Here is a 14,902-nt window from a genome sequence, read left to right as displayed (position 1 = left end):
TCTCCTGAGTACCTAGGATTACAGGCGTGAGCCACCAATGCCTGGCTGTACTTTGTAACTGTGTGACTCTGGGCACGTTGCCTAACTTCTCTGAGCCTTAGTTTTCTCCATAAGGATGAATAACCCACAGAAGCTCTCGTTCCTGCCACTGAGTTGGCTTTGGATGGATGTGCTTGTAAAGCAGAGGGTGTAGTTTTATCTTCAGACCACCTTCCTGATGGGGCTCCCCGGGGGTAAGCAAGAAGGAAGGAGACTAACACCTAGCACAACAGGAGCCTGGCTGTAAGGCCCCTCGGTAGGTGATTCCTGAAAGAGACAAGCTGTGTGCATTCATCCTCATCCCTTCTCCCTGAGGCTGGTCACAGACAGAGCCCATGCCCCCACTCCTACCCTGGTCAGCAGGGCAGTGATGCAGGGAGCTACAGGGCACTTCCAACCTGGTGAGGATGACGCAGACTGGGCTGTGGCAGCGGGGATAACTTACTGAGGTGATAACTTACAAAGCCCTGTGGGGAACTGGGGGGAATGTGAGCTTCCGGTTCTCAATGGCTCTGGTGACATCAATCTCTTTTTGTATGTCTGTCAGAGGGCAGCCCCTAAGCCCCCAAATGGGACATAAATAGAACTAAGATACAACAAGCTACTATATTCTCAGCACAGGGCGTCAAGCCCTGGGTCTTAAAGTAGCAGATGGGTAGGGAATTATTTCCTGCTGAAGAAAAAGTGCTTGCGTTTTGGATGAGTCACTATAATGAGCACCTCAGGCTACAGAAGGCAGGCACTTACTGCCACAGCCGGGCCTCAGGCCTCCCTCAAGGCTCTGTTTGACCAAAAGCATCCCATCCACCCATGTAGCCCTGGACCCAAGAGAGGCTTTGCTACTCTGAAGCTCCCTTAACTCTTTGCAGGATGGAACCCTGCAGCAGGTGATAGCAGATGGTGAGATAAGCTCTTAATCACTAGGTGGAAGACTCTGGGATCTACTCTCTTTCTGGAGTTGGGCACCAGGACTTCCCCTGCCTGAGTGACATAAGACAATTCTAACTCTCCATCTCTCCTCAACCACTCTTCCTTGACCAAATTGTCTGCTAGGAGCACTTTCCAACAGATCACTACAAATAAGCAGGCCTCGGCATGGCCAGGCGTACAACAGGAAGTGGAGAGCCCAGAGGAAAACCAAACACTCATGATTACTTATCCCCATCATGAAGCTGACCCTATAAAACTGAGGCAAGAATTTCATCTGACACTTTGGCAAAGCATCACTGATGACCGGTGGCCCTGGGGAAGATACCAGGGGTACCAGTCACCATGTTATAAAATGAAGTATTAGGAGCTGAGGGTATGGCCTAATGGCAAGAGTGCTCACCTCGTACACATGAAGCCTTGGGTTCAATTCCACAGCACCACATACACAGACGAAGGCCAGAAGTGGCGCTGTGGCTCAAGTGGCAGAGTGCTAGACTTGAGCAAAAAGAAGCTAGGGACAGTGCTCAGGCCCTGAGTCCAAGCCCCAGGACTTCCCCCCCCCGCCGCCAAAAAAAAAAAAATATATATATATATATACACACATATATATCTTAAAGCCAGGTGCTGGTGGCCCATGCCTGTCATCCTAGCTACTCAGTAGGCTGAGATCTGAGGTCTATAGTTCAAAGCCAGCATGGTCAAGGAAAGTTTTTGAGACTCTACAATGAACTTTCAAACGCTGGAAGTGGGGCTGTGGCTGGTAGCCAGGGAGTGTCGCAGTGGTTAGATTAGGGAAGCACAGAGAGGAAAGTGCATAACTTCCCAGCTCGTCCTGAGCCTCCTTCCCTCCCTCATTGACCCTGTCCTTGGTCAGCAGGAGCGGGTTGGGAAGAGGCTGCAGGACCAATACTATCAATTATGCTGCTGACCAGGACAGAAGTGGCAAAAAAGCTCAGGAACAGCACCCAGGCCCTGAGTTCAAGCCCTAGAAGTGGCACTAAATAAATAGCTAACATTAACTCTGTAAAAAAGAAAACCAAAAAAACACCAGGGTTTAAAAGCCAAGCGCTGATGGCTCAGACCTGTAATCCTAGCTACTCAGGAGGCTGAGATCTAAGGATCATGGTTGGAAGCCAGCCCAAGCAGGAAAGTCCCTGTGAGATTCTTATCTCCAATTAGCTACTCAAAAAAAAAAAAAAAAACAACAAACAAGGGAGCTGAGGAGATGGCCTCGTGGCAAGAGTGCTTGCCTCATATACATGAGGCCCTGGGTTCGATTCCCCAGTACCACATATACAGAAAACAGCCAGAAGTGGCGCTGTGGCTCAAGTGGCAGAGTGCTAGCCTTGAGCAAAAAGAAGCGAGGGACAGTGCTCAGGCCCTGAGTCCAAGGCCCAGGGCTGGCCAAAAAAAAGAAAAAGAAAAAAAAAGAAGTGGCGCTGTGGCACAGAGTGGTGGAGTGCTAGCCTTGAGCAAAAGAGCTCAGAGACAGTTCCCAAGCCCCATGATTGACAAAAACAAAAACAAAAAAACAGGGTTTAATGACAACACATTGTGCATATATATATACATCAAATTATTGTAGTATATACCCATAAATATGTACAAGTCCTATGTATCAATTAAAATTTGTCTTAGCTAAAAAAAAAAAAAGCCAGGCACTAGTGGCTCACGCCTAGCTACTCAGGAGGCTGAGATCTGACCATACTGGTTCAAAGCCAGCCCACGCAGGAAAGTCCAATTAACCACCACAAAACCAGAAGTGGAGCTGTGGCTCAAAGTGATAGAGCACTAGCCTGGGCTAAAGAGCTCAGGGACAGCATTCAAGCCCTGAGTTCAAGCTCCACGACTGAATTATAATAGTGACAAGAACATGTGAATCCTATGAGAATTTTGGGATGGTGGGGTACTGGTGGCTCACGCTTATAATCCTAGCTACTAAGGAGGCTGAGATCTGAGGATCATGGTTCAAAGCCAGGCCAGTCAGGAAAGTCCATGAGACTCTTCTTTTTCCTTTTTTTCTTTTTTTTTTGCCAGTCCTGGGCCTTAAACTCAGGGCCTGAGCACTGTCCCTGGTTTCTTTTTGTTCAAGGCTAGCACTCTACCACTTGAGCCACAGTACCTCCTCTGGCTTTTTCTATATATGTGGTGCTAAGGAATCGAACCCAGGGCTTCATGTATACGAGGCAAGCACTCTTGCCACTAGGCCATATTCCCAGCCCCTCCATGAGACTCTTATCTCCAGTCAACCACCAGAAAACTGGAAGGAGCTGTGGCTCAAAGTGGTGGGACACTAACCTTGAGTAAAAGAGCTCAGGGACAGTACTCAGGCCCTGAGGTCAAGCCCCATTACTGACAAAAAGAAAAAGAATTTGGGGCTGTCTGGTCCATTTGGAATCTCCCACAAAGAGGAAACAAGTCTTGAGGACCCCAATCCAGGAAGTAGACTTGCCTGTAGCACCTGGGGAGCTATTTCACATTGTCAAGTTCAAGATTTTCTTCCTTTTATCAAAGTGAATAGAAGAAACTGAGATTTGGGAGGAAAAGTGCATTTCTTTGTGAACTCCTATTAACCCCAGGTACAAGTCCCTGAGGGAAAACTGGCATTTTCTGTAGGATTTTTTTTTTTTAAGAAGCGATTTCCTCTAGTAGACTTGGGAGTTAGCTCCCTGATCAGAGGCTGACAAGACTCCAGGAGAGACGACAGGAGCTGAAGAGGGACGTGGAGGGAAGAGGCTGCCTCCCACCCAGCTCCCCTCTGTTCTGCACAGTGATCACCCTCTGTCCCCAAGGGCCAGAGGAAAGAACCAGAGAATCATTTTCCATTTGTATTTGTCAGACGTGGCTCACTCCCTTGAAGCCAAGAAAAGAGATTTAAATGACATGTGTCCTCTAGTTCCCTGTAAGGAAACTGGTCATTTGGTATTTTGAAAACATCCAAGGTTCTCAATTAGGAAGGCAGGAAGAGGGGGCTCGGTGTTGCCACTTCCTCACACCTTTTGGAAGGGGCGATCTGAAGCCTGGAAGGGTGGCCTTCAGCAGCAGACTCTAAGCTCCCTAAATCCTGAAAGGAGCTCCAGGGGTGTCACAGGAAGGGACCTGGAGGTCCAGTTTGGTCCCTACATTCTGCAAGTAAAACCAGGATGACTTGCCCAGCATCACAGAGCAAATTAATAACTTGTTAATCCATGATTTTTAAGGATGGTATGTGCTGGAGCACTCAATCAGAACTCCCCTCTAAGTTCTGTGTTTGAACACAACACAGCCCACACGATGGTTTTCTTCAACCTAATAAGGCCTGGCTTTGTTTGCAGCCACTTCAATTATCAGAGGACAGTGTGTGTTCCACAAACTCCGCAGCACTTTGGGACTACAGAAAATCTACAGCTTCAACGTGAGCAGATTACACCCACAGCACCTGCCTTAAAGTCAGCCTTCCCAACGCGGCCACACACAAATTAAAGTACAAGCTTACTACCCATAAAGAAAGGGCACCTATCCAGACTGTGGGGTAAGTTTCCTCAACTCAGAGCCTGGATGGCTCTTGGCAGAGCTTTCCTCCTAGAGGACCCTGTCCTCCGCAAGGAGTCAGGTGCCTCAGGAAGCAGTGTGACAGCCCAGGGCCCTGAAGACAGCATGCTCCATACAAGAGTGCTGTCCTCTGATAGCTCTCATCTATCAAGGCATTAATTACTCATAGTATTGCCATGAACACAAAATGCAAACAAAGGCTCGGAGGGGTTAATGGAACTGTGGAGAGCTGCACAGCACTTGAGTGAGAGGTTTAAGTGACTCTAGGTTCTTAGGCTAGCGCACATAAAAGGATGAAGCAGTCTGGCTGATCTATCTGCTGCTCCCAGGGTTCTGAGAGTCCCCCATATGCGGCTCCTGCCCAGCCAGGAAGAGATAGGACTTCTGGGTGGTGGCAATGTTGACATTCTGGGCTGAGGGCCTTCCTGTGCACAGCATCCCTGGCTTTTAGTCAGTAATGTCAGTGGCAATCCTACTGTGGCAACTGAAACTCTCCGGATGTTGACAAGTGTCCCCTGGGGGCCAAAACTGCCCCAGCTGAGAAACACTAGAATTGACGCATGACAAGTTTCAAAGCTGCCCCCCCATTCTGTCTCAAACAAGCCCCGTGCCCGGAGGGACAGCTGGGCTACATAGGAACTCTCCTGCAGGAGCCAAACGTGGGAACTGGCTGAGAGCCTGAGAGAACTCCAAGGCCCTCGAGCATCTCTAAGACAGCTCTGACAGGGTCACTCACACTCGTAGAGTCCAGGAAAATCCAGGAGCCTAGATGGTTTTACAAGTGAGAAGACAGAGTGCGGTAACTGGACACCCAATTATGAGGAATCTCAGTTTGGGGCATAAAACAATGGCTTCCCACAGGGACCTCTGGAGAGACTAGCCTGCAGCACTGTGAGACCCTCAGGGGTCTTAAAGGAGTGACAACAGAAGTTACTCTTCATTAAATACCTACTATGTGACAGCACTCTCCGCACACCCCCAACTGTAAAGGGGGGTCCAAATTATCCACTTAATTGTACAGAAAAGAAGACAGAGACTACAGTTCCACGTTTGTGGGGGGCCCATGTTCACCCTGCCATCCTTCCTGTCAGTGTGGGATCCCCAGGCTCTGCCTCAGAAGAGGAGCCCCATGGTAGTGCCCACCCCACCAAGGCAGGAGGAAGACAGCACAGTTCAGGGCCAGCAGCAGGTGCCGGTGTGGCTGAGCTGCCACGGGGTTATCCCCACGCCTGGGTGGGCGTTGGGGGTGATGCCAGCTGGACGAGCCCTGGAGGACGCATTAGCAGAGGCTCACTTCCCCCCGGGGCGTGTGGCTCACTGCCTGGAACAGGCTCCTCTGGTGGCGGACAGAACTTCCTAGAGTCCCAGAGTCACTCAGACAGGCCATCTGTTCCCAGGGGTGACCAGAAAGGTGGCAGCTGTCCTGAGTGGGGTTCCTCCCACTGCCTAGCCCTCTGGTTAGGGAGCTCTGACCGTGACGCTCATCTGGGTGACCCTGAGAGAAGAACATTTATGAGTGTTCCGGGGAAGTGTTTGGAGGCCTTGGCCAGGCAATTAGACCTGCAGGAGGCAGGAGCAGCCTTGAGTGGACATTGCTGGGTTCCTGAGCCACTCGGCAGCCACTGTCCTTACTAGTCTTGGCCCCAGCCGGCAGGCAGGCAGGCAGCAGGGAGCAAGAGCTCCCTCCCGAGTGTTGGGCACTGAGGTGAAGATCAGGCCATCAATGTGTCTCAGATGCAGCAGACTGAGCTGTTTTTCTAAATCCCACAACCCACCTGTCTGCAGAAACAGGCTTTTCCCTATGGGGAACATCCGGCTTCCTTTCTGACATGTGATCTCTGGTCACAGCCAAGACAGGGGTTACAACATTCTCTAAAGGTCTGTGGCTAAAGAATGCATTTGCCAACCTGATATCAGGCTGACTGGCACCAGGCAGAGGAGTACATCACTAGTCAGCCTGCATAGAACATCTTCCTTGAGAGAATAGTTGGGTTAGACCCTTCTTTGAGGATAGGTGGGCCAGGCTGCTGGGGACAGCAATGTCCTAGCTCATATTATTTACTGGGTTAACAGGGCAGGGAACTCAGAGAGGCTTAAAATAAAACCCAAGAAAAATTCAGGCAGCAAGTGTAAGAGAGTCAAGAACCCTCCCCACCTCTGTCTTCCTCTAGCAGGGCCAGTCTGGCCACTTTCCCCTTTCTCAGCAGCCACTGACTTCTAGAATGTTGGCCAGTTAGTGGGCAGAGCCCATCTGGGTCTCCCCAGACCTGGTGAAATCTCTCCAGTACCAACATCATACACAGGTCTCCTCTTTTTCTCTTAAGCTGGCCCCTTCCCACTCTCCCTGAAGGAGTTCTTATTTATTGAAAGAACAAGTAAGAGAAATAGTTTAAAAAATAAGCTCAGGTAAGAAGCAATAAAGCCTCCCTTCAGCCTTTGCCATTAAAACTGATTTGAAATAGGAGAGCTAGATTTCCCAGGTAAGAATTATAGGGTTTGTGGATTAGGGAGACAACCAAGTCTCCTTTATTTTCCTTCTATAAGGACTAAATTGATATTTACTTGTGCAAGCCAAAAGCAAAATGGGGCGGTCAGCCCTCCTAACAGCCATTTATACATCCATGTTCAGTAGATTTACCAGTCTAAATCGGCAGAGAGAATTCAGAATATAATATGTCAAAGGTAAGTTCTTTATTGTTGCAAATAGAATACTACTGTTAAAGACACCACCACCACCACCACCACCACCCCGAACGCCTGTCCTTTGTCGGGGGTGAGATATGGTTAGATCTGGAAAAGCCACAGAGTCAAGCAGGCAATTCTGACCTGATTTCTCGGGGGAGAGGTCATGAGCTCCCTCAAATAAGCTCAGAACAACCCCTGAAAGAAGTCGGGAGTGGTAGCACCCTAAACAGGTGATGAGGCCTCAGCGCCAGGCACTGATTAGGTAACAAAAAGCTCTGAACTCCTAGAGAGCTGCTGGAGGGCACCCCTCAGTTCTTATAAAGTCTTGTAGGTTCCATAAGGTCACAGCCCAGCCTGCACCACAGGTGTCCCCATCCATCCCTTGACGGTAAGAATAATAATAGCAGGTAAAAAATAATGCTGAGGGTGGCTATGGGCCTGACATCAATTTATCCAAGGTTACTCTGTCTTGTGGCAGGAAAGACTTGCCTCACGTCCCTGGCACATGGAAATCCGGAACTCCACTGATGGTGTAGATGTCAATCTATATGCATGTGGGTATCCAGCATTAAAGCCCTAGCTCCAAGAGTCAGAAGTGCTCCTTCACTTTGGAAACACTGCCAGGCCAGTGGCTAAAGGTTTTCACAGCAGCCAAGACAAACACAAACAAGACAGACAATCCTACAGGTTTCAATACAAAAAGCAGTAGGCTCTCGAGTTTACCTGGTGACATTAGGTAAGGACAAGATGCGTAAAGTGATTTCATAAAGCAGCGAGCAGGTACTCAGAACCCCAGAAACCAAGAAGACAGGAGGAACACAGGCAGGAGTCTAGTCTTCAGAGATACTCCATCTCAGAAGCCATCCACGTGTCTGATACCAGGAGCAGAGACATGCATAATGAATGAACTGGCCTCTGGAGCCCTGAGACCATCTTTTGGCTGAGAGCCTGATAAAAGACTCATCAATAACCATTAAGAACAGTTATCCCACCCCAAAACTGGGGGAGGAGTACAGCCCAATGACTGGGTGAAATGATTAGTCAATGGAACCTCTCCAGAGTTAATGGTAAAATCCGGAACTAAAAGGACCCTACTTTTGCCCACAAGGGGGATCCGTCAAGAAAGCCAAGAGGACAGGCGAGGACATGGGAGGACAATGAGCATCCAGGCAGCCTCAGGTCTCTGGGATCCTTTCTCCACCCTCTTGTGCATTCATGCCACTACTGGGAAATACTTGGGACTTCTGATATTCACTTCTTTACGCTGTCATGTCATGTACTTGTCAAGATTACAAAAACCGAAGCTTTGCAACTCCAGTGGAAATCACAAAGAATCTCCAGACAACCTGCTCAGACAGCGCTTTCTGCAAAGAAATGGTGCCAAGAGTTCTTTTGAGCCTCGAGTGCTCATGAGTGGAAAGTGCTAGGCAGTCACAAGGGTATACCTTCTGTACCTCTAGGTGCAAACTCCGGTGAAGAAGACCCAGGCTCCTTTCTGGTACGTGCCTGGCACAAGTGCTAAGAAGCATGTTGTGGAGTCCCTCAGCAAATAGGAGAGACCCAATCCTGCACAAGATTTGAATTCCACTGTTAAGTCGCTGACAGGAAGTAGGAGACAGGTAGTCAGGGAAGAATGACAGTTTGGGGATTACTGTGATGACAATTAGCCAAGTTCTGCTCTGCTTCTCTTTACAAAGAAAACTTCCCTTCACCATGCTCTTCGAATGTCATGTTAGAAGAGAGACATTTCCATGGCAACCACATACACATTTAGTGATATGTCACTAAATTTGTGTGTGCACAAAGGCACATTAGGAGACTTTTTGAATGTGGCAAGAGAAATAGATTTTCATAATTGAATGTTGCCCTCAAGTAGAGTTTACCATTTGCAGAAAGCTGCAGCTTCGGCAGGAGATGCTAACTGTCTCATCAGAAGCCAGGCGAGACTTGAAAATCTCAGCAGAGTTCAGATGAGGGCTTATCTCTTCAGGAGGTTGCTGCCCAGAAAGGGCCATGGACAGATGGAGACATGGCCAAGGGTCAAGATGGCCTCAGCAGACCAGGAAAACAGATCCATCTCACAGCCTGGGGAGAGAGGAAGCTAGCTGCATAAGAATCAGATGTGACCCAGATCCTCCCCCGCACTCTTTGAGCTCTGTGAGCCCAAGCCCATCCGCTATCCTAACAGAGACGATGATGAGCACCCGTCTCTGTCTCCGAGAGCTTCCCAAGGAGTGGGGCACATCAGAGAGAAGGCTGAGTCCAGAGCCAGAAACCCCAGCTGTGTGTCCTAATTCTGCCCCTTCCTAATCAGGGAGTCTGAGTGCCGGGCTCTGTCTGAATCTCCATCTGTAACTGGGAACACGCTTCTTGATTGCCAGGTGCTTCAAGGAGGTGACAAATATACAAGCAGCACCATTAAATTGATTCATTCTAAATTCCAACTGCTTATAGGGTGGCACTGCCTTGGCTACATGGTCCCAAAAGTGCTGCCTTCCAGGTGCAGGCTGGCCAGGTACAGTAACAGATGGCCACCCCAACCCCTCTGTGCTGGTGCTGCTGTGCGCGCATGTGGCCGGACTTCAAGTCTCTAGGAGCTGGTCTACAGATGGACTGCCCTAAAGAAAGCAGAGTCAACAATGGAAGCAAACTAAACAAGGTAAAAAGCTAGGCTTTTGAGTCTCCAAAGGCCTTCGTCCCAGCAATGAAAGATGCAGGACAATTGGAGCCCTAAGTGACTTCATGTGTTGATTCAGAACGCAGGCAGAGCTCGGGGTAAGACAAGACATAAGATTCCATACTGGAGCTTACTACCCTCATCTTCAGTCTCTGACATAGTTCTCCCACATACCTATCACCCTGAGCTGGAGCTGGTCTTGAGCCACTTCCTCCTGACTTGTAACCTACCCTCCAGCTCAGTGACACAACACACACACACACACACACACACACACACACACACTACTTCCTCCTGACTTGTAACCTACCCTCCAGCTCAGTGACAAACACACACACACACACACACACACACACACACACACACCCCTCCTAAATCAGCCCTCCAAACCCACCTTGCAGCCTTTCCCTAGCATGATACCCACCTTCCTGTCACTTAGGGTGGGGCTCACTCCAGAAAATTATTCAGGTCTTTGCCAGAGGGGCAAAAGTCTCCACCTCCCTCATAGACTACTGATAAGAGTGTGAGGAAGTCTGCAGCCAGATATCGGTTACTCACACCTGTAATCCCAGCTATTCAGGAGGCTGAGATCTAAGGAGCACAAAGCCTGCCCAGGCAGCCAAAACCATGAGCAAAAGGCCAAAAGTGTGAGGGGAAGCTAGAAGTTGTGGCAGAGCACCAGCCATGGGTGAAAAACCGGAGAGCACAAAGCCTTGACTTCAGTTCGGGTTCCAATTCCAGTACTGGCACTGGTACAAGCAAGCAAACAAACAAACAAACAAAAAACAGTCGGCAGTCCCTCAGTCAAACACAGTCACCACGGGACCTAGCAATTCCACTGCTAGATATCCGCCCAGAAGTACTAAGGACGTGCTCATCGTGAAGTAGGAACGTGATCCTTCACAACAGCGCAGCGTCCATCAACAGGAATGTACACAGTATGGCCCATCTGTGGAAGGGGACAGGGTTCAGAGACAAAGAAATCAACCCCTGGCACGTGCCACACGTTCACAACATGTTACAGAAGGCTCACACGTTGAACATGTCATAACCACATGTGGCCTGGTTCTATTGATATAATGTATATGCACAACAGGAAAATCCACAGGGACAGAAAGCAGATTGGTGGATGTGAGGAGCTGGGGCAGAGGACAGGGATGACCGCTAAAAGGTACAAGGTTCTCAGATCCCACCTCAACAAATAAGCTGAGTGTGGTGACACGTGCATGTAGTCCAGGAAAAAAAAAGTGAGACCCTATTTGAAAAATAACTAAAGCCAAAAAAAACAACAACAAAAAAAAAAACGGGGAGTGTTGCTCAACTGGTAGATGGTCTGCCTAGAAAGTGCGCAGCCCTGAGCTAAAATCCCAGTACCACCAAAAAGAATAATAAATAACAAGTTGTATTATCACAAAATTTTTAGGTGTTTGGAGATAGACTCACTATGTAGCCCAGGCTGGCCTCAAGCTCACTCTCTTGCCTGTGCCTCCCAAGCATTGGGATTGCAAGTGCGTACCCCCAACACCCAGCTTTTATCACAATTGTTTTTAAGTCACCGTCTCATAAGCCATCTCTGCTGTTCCTTGGTGCTCCTCATGACTTCCGTGGCCTCAGCTGAAACAAATCAGAATCTGCAACGTGCAGGACTGTAGGGAAGATGGTTAGCTCTGAGCAGCCCAGGAATGTAGGGAGGGTCCTCTGTCCATGCATGCCCTCCAAGAACAGGCAAAGAGAGAGAGAGCAAGGACTCTGTTCAGCTCTCAGCACCTCCCTGAGGAGGCCGAGCAACCCAACACCAGCTGCTGAAAATGCTGTGTGACCAGTCACTTTTCAGCTCTGCAGTAATAAACTGGAATTGACTAGTGCTGGCCTCCTCTCACCTGTTACCCCAGAGGGATGAGCGATCTTAACATTCAGGGTTGAAGCTGCCCAAGCCACTAACAACACAGTCAGAATGATTTGAGGACGACAGGAAAGGCCAAGGTTGCTGCTGGACAGGGACTGCTCCAGTAGCAGTGCTCTTAAGATTTCCTTAGCCATATGCCAGCCCAGAAGCCTGTCTTCAAACTCAGGAAAGGCCAGAAAGCTGGGCAGTGTCCTGTTTCTGGAAAGGAGAGGAGGCCACCTCTATAACACTGCTGCTCCCGAAGGCCTTTCAGTCCAGAGGTTCCTCGGATGGCTCCTACTCAAGCCTCTGACAGACATAGCATCTTATGATTCCTAATGCAAGTCCTTCCCACCTCCCCGCGAGTGGCAAATTCATCTCCAGCTCCCAGGAGATAAGCACCTGCACTTCTCAAGCATCTTAGCTTCATTACATCTACCATTAAACTCATTTCTCCACCAAGACTTCTCACTGACTCCAAGTCATCACCACCCCAGGCAGAAGAAACCTGGGCTGTTCCAAACCTTATCTCTCGTAGCCCCACTTACCAACATCTACCCATCAACAGGTAGAACCTCGATCCTACAAGCCCACCACCCTTACTCTAAGCTCACCACCTCACACTGACCATACCCCTTCCCCCAAGCCCTCCTCTACACTGACCACACCCCTTCCAAGCCCACCCCCCCGCCCCACATGGACCACACACCCACCCAATCCTTCACTCCTTCCCAACCCCTGGACTCAGCCCTCTTCTTCACACCTTCCTGTGGTTCCTCTCTGGACCCAGTGCTTGGTACACATCTGCTTCATGCTACCTGGATATTCGACCCATTGAGAACAGAAACCGCACCTTCCCATGCTCACATCTAGGGCCCTGCCTGGCACCCAGGAAGAATAAGTTGGTTTCCTGGAAAGGCTGAACTGGAACAAAACAGATAAGCTGCAGGGAGTTAATATTCCTCTCACTGCATATCAGTTCAACTACATTATTCCATGAAGTCTGGTTCAGACCTGTTTGGCAACCAGATTTCCAACACAAGTCAGCTCTGCAAATTCCAGCAGCCACAGGAAGCCATTTTCTTGGGCAATGATGACTGGGGAAGCACATGAGCAGCAGCTGAAAGGAGGCAGGACCAAAGGGTGCTCACAGACAAAAGGAGGGGATAATGGGAGAGGAGGCCAAGCCCAGAGTGTCCCCAGTCCCTCTCACACTTCAGGAACAGCATCCACAGGGGGAACAAGCAAAGGCAGACCCAGGCAGAAATGCCTCAGCATCTAATTAAACATTTTAGACTCCACTGCACATGAGGAGGGAACCTACGTCCCCCACGGAACCCTGACAAATGAGTTGTTTCCAATCGATCTATCACTACAGCATCTGGGTACCTCAGGAAGATGAAAATAAGACCAGCACATAAATGAAAACCAATATACAAACAATTGTCTCCCACACAGGCCTCCAGGAAACCACAGGCACAGCCATCTGCCAAGCTCCATGTTTGTCACCGTTTCCTGCAGCCGGCGGCCTCCAGCAAGCACAGTGTAATGTGAAACTTAACAACATAGAGGAATTTCTTCTCAGAAGTCTGACAAGCTGAATGTCCACCCCTCCAAGCTCAAATGCAATCAATGCAGGGGCAAACAGGATGTGTTTTATATGCTGCATCAGCCAAAGACTTCGCTAAATAAAATAAATGGTGGGGAGGCTGAGGAAAGATTGCCCACTGGCAAAGACAGAGAATTCACAGACACAAAGCCCAGGGAAGGAACTTAGAGGAACCTATAGTCTGTTCTCACTCCCTGCAGCTTCTGCCACCAGGGGCCTGGATAGGTGCGATCTGATCAACCGAGGTCTCAGGTTAAGTCACGTCAGCACTGGTCATGACAGAAATGGGAGGAAATCGCAGAGCCCACCCATTGCATGAAACATATGTGGGACTGGGTTCCTTCACTTTTTCAGGACTCCTTTTCTCCTGGGCATCCATCAGTTACTCAGTTTTGCAGATAACAATCTGCCCTGCGGTCTCCAGAATCTCCAGAAGCACAGGGAGCAAAGTGCAAATCTCAGTTAACTGGAAAGCGGAAGAGGCCGCCACGGAAGAGTGGGCAACAGACTGCTGGGAAATCTACTTCTGGACAAGCAAATATTTTCATTTCAGCTGTTTATGTCCTGCCTGCTTCCTCCCAAAAGATTTAGGTGGGACTGGCAAATATTTATACAGCTAAGCAATGTTTCCTTACCTCTAGACAGCTGTTTGTGGTAGGAAGTGGTCCTGGCACAGGACAGTTATTACACAGTACCATTCTGCTGCACCTTTCCTCCAGCTCTCTATGTATAACGGAGCCTCCACATACAGTGGATGCTTTCAATACTTTTCTTTTTTAATTTAATAGTATTGCCAAGGTGATGTTCAAAGAGGCTACAGTTACATATGAAAGGCAGTGAGTATATTTCTTATCAAACTTGTTACACTCTCCCTCATTTTTCTCCCACTTTTGTTCCCCACCCGCCCAATCCCTCTCAAGACTTCTCTTAATGTTTTAATAAACCTGTGCCTTCCCTTGATCATGCTGTTAACCCTGGGACACTCAGTTTTAACTGAGCCTTACCCAGCATTTCCCTATTCAATCATGGCACAGAAGAAATTTAAGCAGAAGAAATTTCCGACCTCTCGAATAGTGAATAAAAGGGAACAATCTAGAAAAGGGATGTAGCCTAGAATGAGACAAAAACCACCTTGGGCTTGGAAACGCCTCAATGTACCTTAGGAAGCGGCCCCTCCTCAGAAGTGTCTGAAATCCCACTGAGGGCCCAGGCTGCACCCAGATCACAGAAATGTCTCTCCATTCCATACACAGCAGCAAGTACTGAAATCCCTCAGGCAATTCCAGACTGTAATAAAGAATTGAATCCCTGTTCTTTAGATTCCAGAGACCAATTTTTCTGAATGCCTACCAAGGCTTTAACAAATTTCATGTTTTTCCATCTCAAAGTGAAAACTCTACCTCTAAGTTACCACCATGAGCCTTCAGATAAGGTTGCAGGGGCCATTTACACCAAGGATGGGGAGTTGGGGGGGTCTGAGCCCACACATCAGTGGAAACTGGTCATCCAGGAGCTGGCCACTTTCTTCTCCGGGCTCCATTCTGTC

At 48.9% G+C, this 14,902-nt stretch overlaps 1 protein-coding gene across 2 annotated transcripts in view; it reads right to left on the bottom strand.

Moving 5' to 3' along the window:
* Man1c1 (mannosidase alpha class 1C member 1) overlaps window positions 1-14,902 on the bottom strand; it is a 125,217-nt gene that overhangs the window by 97,832 nt on the left and 12,483 nt on the right. The window contains exon 1 of one of the 2 annotated variants that reach the window (XM_048350546.1): window positions 9,069-9,088. The exons of the other annotated variant lie outside the window; for it this stretch is intronic. Within the exon in view, the coding sequence (XP_048206503.1) occupies window positions 9,069-9,071 (3 nt within the window). The 5' untranslated portion in view covers window positions 9,072-9,088. Of the gene's footprint in view, window positions 1-9,068; window positions 9,089-14,902 lie in introns of those variants that run through there. 2 annotated transcript variants of the gene reach the window in all.

This window comes from Perognathus longimembris, chromosome 7, assembly GCF_023159225.1.
Source record: "Perognathus longimembris pacificus isolate PPM17 chromosome 7, ASM2315922v1, whole genome shotgun sequence".
NCBI lineage: Eukaryota > Metazoa > Chordata > Mammalia > Rodentia > Heteromyidae > Perognathus > Perognathus longimembris.
Note: the sequence above shows the minus strand (reverse complement) of the source record. Positions and strands in the feature narration are given on the sequence as shown.